At 38.7% G+C, this 5,996-nt stretch overlaps 1 protein-coding gene across 1 annotated transcript in view; it reads right to left on the minus strand.

Moving 5' to 3' along the window:
* Positions 1–1,115: 1,115 nt before the first annotated feature.
* LOC107729243 (protein TALPID3) overlaps positions 1,116–5,996 on the minus strand; it is a 125,970-nt gene continuing 121,089 nt past the window's right edge. The window contains exon 32 of the mRNA XM_016539675.1: positions 1,116–1,495. Within this exon, the coding sequence (XP_016395161.1) occupies positions 1,347–1,495 (149 nt within the window). The 3' untranslated portion in view covers positions 1,116–1,346. The remainder of the gene's footprint in view (positions 1,496–5,996) is intronic.

Raw genomic sequence — 5,996 nt, forward strand, 5'->3', positions numbered from 1 at the left:
AGTGTACATGGAGCAAACTAGAAATTATGTCTGTAAGTCATAACCAGTAGTTTATATGCCTAGAAAGGATGATTTAGACAATTTTACACCTCAAATAGCACAGATTTTTGCATTAATATAAGCACTTTATCTAAACTACAAGCTATTGCATGCATTTTTTTTTTTTCCGAGTCATCATCAGTACTTCTTAGTTTTGGAAGGACAGAGATTCTGATTTTTACACTTCTTCCAATAATCCAATTCCAATATTGCATTCCCATTTGAATGAACTAGCCATTTTACTAAACATTGGCTTACTATTAGCCAAAATTGTGGGTGATTCTAGGCCAGAATGAGCTGTAAAATGGACCAGACTTTATGGCGATAGTCAAATAAGACTTCTTCCAGACTTTATCATGTCTTGAGTGCTGAAAAGGAAACAGGATGCTTATTAGACAGGCATCATCAGTGCAGGACACTGCAAAGCAGCATCTGATAGTGGCTATCTCTCTCTATCTAATGGGAGAAACAGCAGTCTGAGACTAATGATGTGAAAAACCTCTCTCATGAAGTAATGCACTGCGCTGCCATTACCATGACAGAGTACAGCCTCGCTTGGACAGAAAGAATCCGACAAATGACGTCAACCAACCGAGAAATGGGATGAAACTATGAAAAGTTCAATTAAAAAGTTTTAAAATGCAAACAAAAAAAAAATGTTCAAGATGATACCGATTTGTTCTAGGCCAGAATGAGCTGTAAAATGGACCAGACTTTATGGCGATAATCAAATAAGACTTCTTCCAGACTTTATCATGTCTTGAGTGCTGAAAAAGAAACAGGATGCTTATTAGACAGGCATCATCAGTGCAGGACACTGCAAAGCAGCATCTGATAGTGGCTATCTCTCTCTATCTAATGGGAGAAACAGCAGTCTGAGACTAATGATGTGAAAAACCTCTCTCATGAAATAATGCACTGCGCTGCCATTACCATGACAGAGTACAGCCTCGCTTGGACAGAAAGAATCCGACAAATGACGTCAACCTGAGGAGAAATGGGATGAAACTATGAAAAGTTCAATTAAAAAGTTTTAAAATGCAAACAAAAAAAAAATGTTCAAGATGATACCGATTTGTTTCAAATTTATTTGTATAAAAATGTACAGTCATACAGCAAACAACAGCACATATGGTTTCATTTAACATTGATGCAAGCGACATTAGAGAAAGTTCATTGTATCTCTTGCACTAACTGTCATCCAAATATGAGTTTCTGTAATGTGAATAATTTAAGGCTGAGAACATCTCCTTCCTTTCAGGCACTTAGCAGTTTCCTGTCAGAGAGGTTTCACAGGGTCGTCGCTGTTAAAACACATCATTAGCAGAAGAGTCTGTATCGCCTTCGACAGAGCTGAGGCTGACAGACTCTTGATCCTGTTTGACTGACGGCAGCCTCACCGACATCACTCTGACATCACTTCCTCTTCCTTCAGTGTGCAGAAAAATGTCTTCACCTGTGGGAAAACAGATGAGTCAACATTTGAAAAACAGCAGGTGAAACGACAAGCTTACAACAATGCAAAAACATCATATAATCAAGATATCAATTATACAACTTATTTGGGGTCACTAAGTTTAGGGTCATTTTTTTACAAAGAAATTAAAACTTTTGGAAAGAACACATTCCAAGTGCTACATTTGCTAAAAAAACTCTGACATTTCAATGCAATTAAGTCATCCTATTAATGAAGGCCTTTCAGTTAATGACATTGAATGGGACCGTGAACTCATCATCTGAACACAATGACATCAGCTGCTTATTAGGACAGCTTTTATAACCGTCACACTGGCCTGGCGGTGACACACTTACACACACACACACAAACAAACACTCATCGGTCATTTCCTCTGTGTTTGGGGGGCAGCAGGCAGAGGCTGGGTGGGCATTTACCCAGATCAATGGGCGTGTAGGAGTGAACAGAGACCCTCGCGGGACCGCCGGGCACACACTGATGGAGATCAGCAGGGAGCTGCGATTCAGACTCTCACACACATACAACTGAGGACGATGCTCTTTCCTGTGTGTTTTCTCTTGTTAGAGAATTGTCACTGGTGAGGAAAATCAAGCTCAGCAATACGGCAAAAGGGGATATATTCTACATGACTACAGAGTTTTACTTTGTTAGTCAAGCTTTTTTGCACTGCTTAAAGGTACAATAGGAGATCTTGGAAAATGCTAGCTTTAGCCTGATAGCACTGAAAGCGAACGTCCCACCCTTCCTGCAATCGCCGTCCAAAGCCACGCCCCCTGAACGCATTTACACTCACAGACCAGAGACAACATTACTACAATAGGCTACATCAGGTTCCCAATTCCAGCCCATGTTCCGAAGTGAAGTAAACTTCAACGGATTTCCCCTGCTCAGGGAGTAGGACTCTCACACACATACAACTGAGGACGATGCTCTTTCCTGTGTGTTTTCTCTTGTTAGAGAATTGTCACTGGTGAGGAAAATCAAGCTCAGCAATACGGCAAAAGGGGATATATTCTACATGACTACAGTTTTACTTTGTTAGTCAAGCTTTTTTGCACTGCTTAAAGGTACAATAGGAGATCTTGGAACATGCTAGCTTTAGCCTGATAGCACTGAAAGCGAACGTCCCACCCTTCCTGCAATCGCCGTCCAAAGCCACGCCCCCTGAACGCATTTACACTCACAGACCAGAGACAACATTACTACAATAGGCTACATCAGGTTCCCAATTCCAGCCCATGTTCTGAAGTGAAGTAAACTTCAACGGATTTCCCCTGCTCAGGGAGTAGGGAGCAATGAACTCTGTGTAGGGATCATATCGATCGGAACACAGTTCATGCACGTAGCTCACTTCTAACGAGCTGGCGCGAGGACTGGATTAACCGCTGGGCTACATCATGTGTCATTCACCGGTGAGAAATCTTTAAAAGTACTACAATACCAGGAAGGAAGATTGGCTTGTTGATGTTTGCCTGCCATCCTCGCTCTGTCTGCACAGCGTGCGTGAACGCGCTGATGAGTATCCTGTCTGCGCGAACTGGGTGCGCAGAGGTATGCTAATACATACGTTGACAGGCAGGTAGGAAAGCATATTAAAACGCTCGGACCGAACGTTTTGATTAGACGAACATTTCTTGATCCTACACCTTCCACAGAATATATAAATACAGACAAATACATTTAGACCACTTAACTTAATGATTGCTATCGGGATGTGAAGAGACTTTCAACCAGCATAACAAAAAATGTTTCTGAAGACAATCACCTATTGCGCCTTTAACTTTTAAAACAAATATGTAAATATATTATATATGGAATATATTGATATATTTGTAATAAGACAGAGGTTTCAGTAGCATATACAGTGGTGGCCAAAATTATTAGAACACAAGTATTTTCACCAGCTAAAAATGGTTTTAAGTCAGTCATTTCTATCTTTTGCTGTAGTATGTCAGTAGGAAATATCAGTTTACATTTCCAAACATTCATTTTGCCATTAATTGTAATAATCCAGTGAGATTTTTGTTTGCACAAGGAGTCTGACAACAGCCAAATAGATAAAATTTTTAATGTGGTTTATCATATACGTATAAATCTTTTGCTATTATGACCCCATTTTTGGAAGACCGTTTTATAGCTTTTAGTATCTACAAATATTGTGAAGGGAGCATGTTGAAGTACAGCTATATAGTAAATCAACTCTTTTATTTCAAAAGAGCAAGGAATGTAATGTTTTCCATGGTATGTCTCCTTTAAAAATCCCTTCCAGTATGCTTTGATCCACAAGACATCAATTTGAACTGCAGAACATTTACTAGGAGACCTAAAGTGATTTTTTTTTTTTTTTAACATGAGCCTCTCCCATAATTTCCCCCCCACAAATATTGAGCTTCATTGACTTGGACAGACTGAACAGCCTGCACATGGTTTTACTGGAGTGCGTTCAAAGCAAACTGACACAATCAGATTCGTTCTATAGATGATTAATAAAAGCCACTTCACGCCTAACGACTGAATCATAACCTGAATATAATAACAAGAAAAACCCCTACAGATCTAAACATTTGATATGGATCGACTATAATAACAAGACCATGTGGTGATGCACTTCCACGTGGAAAATATGGACTCGTCATAATTTGGACTGTGATTTGTCTTTTGTCTGTTGCCTTGCCAGCACTGGCAAAATAACCTGAACAAGACAATAAAAAGCCAATAAGCACAAGATTAGCCAGAAATATGGCAATATCTTCATTAAAGGGTTTGTTCACCCCAAAATTAACATTGTGTCATCATTTTCTCACCCTCACGTCGTTCCAAACCTGTATGACTTTATTTTTCCATAAAACACAAAATAAGAAATTTTAAAGATTGTTCATGCTACAACCAAGATGTGACTGTCAAGCTTCAAAAAGGGCAAAAAAGACCATAAAAGCACTACAAAAGAAGTCCATATAAATCATACATCATATTTCAATTCTTCTAAAGCCATACAATAGCTTTGTGTGAGGAAAAGACAAAAATTTAAGTTGTTATTCACATATAATCTTGCTTGACAAACATGGTCACCATTCACTTTTTTATTGTATGTCAAAATAACCTATACACATCTCTTTTTGTGTTGGAAGTCAAAAAAGTTTAGAAAAAAGTGAAAATGAGTGAGTAAATGATGACAATTTTCATTTTTAGGTGAACTGTCCCTTTAAGACATTGAGAAGAGGCTGAAACTCATTCACATTGGATGTGATGACCTTCATGTCGTACTGTAAAAAGAAAGAGGACTGAATAAGTAATGTTATTTCACACAAATATTCAAAGGTAAAAGTCCTTGGGGCATGTTTGCTTGCTGTAGTGTGTCTTTATGGCCGTCTGCAGTGAACACGGCCTCTGTGGAGCAGATGGGCCAGGTTTGGCACAGATTCTTGTTGGAAAACCCTGTGGCCTACAAACACTACAGACTGACTACAACACCTCAGGGTGGAGGGAGAGAGCAATGGCAGTGAAAGGGAAAGAATGAAAACAGAATAAAATTTTTAAAAAATTGGGGGGAGAAAAAAAAAATCGAACTATCCCTTTTTCAGGGCTAAGCCAATAATTTGATTTTCTGTGTGGACTTTAACAAACATTCACATCTGTGTGAAAAGACCCAGACTACACAGCCAAGAACATCACACTTAAGTCGAGAGGCAGACATTACCGTGCCACTGAAACGGCCTGGCTGAAGACTACAGAGACGTCAGTGTATTGGGAAAGTCTCAGATTGTTGGAATTGGAGTACTTAATAAGAGGCTTTGAAAAGATATCAGTACAAATCTTCACAAACAATAATTTTCTTTAAACATACAACCTCAAGAAGATAAAAAAATGGCCTCTAGAGTAAAAAGGAAGACATTTACATAATTGTACTCTGTGGTTGGGAGTTTAAAATGGTTTGAAACCAAGCATAACAAAAAATACATTTGCCTAAAATCTTTGCATATCTTCGGAGAGTCTAGGATTGGAAGAAAAATCAAACCATTGCAACAATGGGATAATTGTCTTAATTCTCTGACATTCTGAACAGTGCCGGGTGTCCAGGGGTCATTTGGGAACATGATTAAAAAAAGAGATGATTTTTGGAGGGAGAGAGCAATGGCAGTGAAAGGGAAAGAATGAAAACAGAGGAATAGACAGATGAAAAGAGAGTGGGAGTTTGTCCGCCAACAGAAACAAAAACTTATTTTAAGTTGAAATACATGTAAGCCGCCTAGAGCTATTCAGACCCAAGTGAGCGCGATAGTGGGTGTCATGAATCAGTAAACAGCATTCAATGAACACCTACTTTTTTCTTTTTTCTTTTTAAATAAGCCCCTCAAAGAAAGTCTAGACTTTGTGTTTATATAAATGAGAGTAGCACATGAATATGGAACAATGTCTATGGAAAAGACTAATAGTATTTTCTAAAATCATTGTCTTGAGGAGGGAGTTTTACAAAACAGTA

The sequence above is a fragment of the Sinocyclocheilus rhinocerous genome, unplaced genomic scaffold, assembly GCF_001515625.1.
Source record: "Sinocyclocheilus rhinocerous isolate Xijiao unplaced genomic scaffold, SAMN03320098_v1.1 scaffold1268, whole genome shotgun sequence".
Lineage (NCBI taxonomy): Eukaryota > Metazoa > Chordata > Actinopteri > Cypriniformes > Cyprinidae > Sinocyclocheilus > Sinocyclocheilus rhinocerous.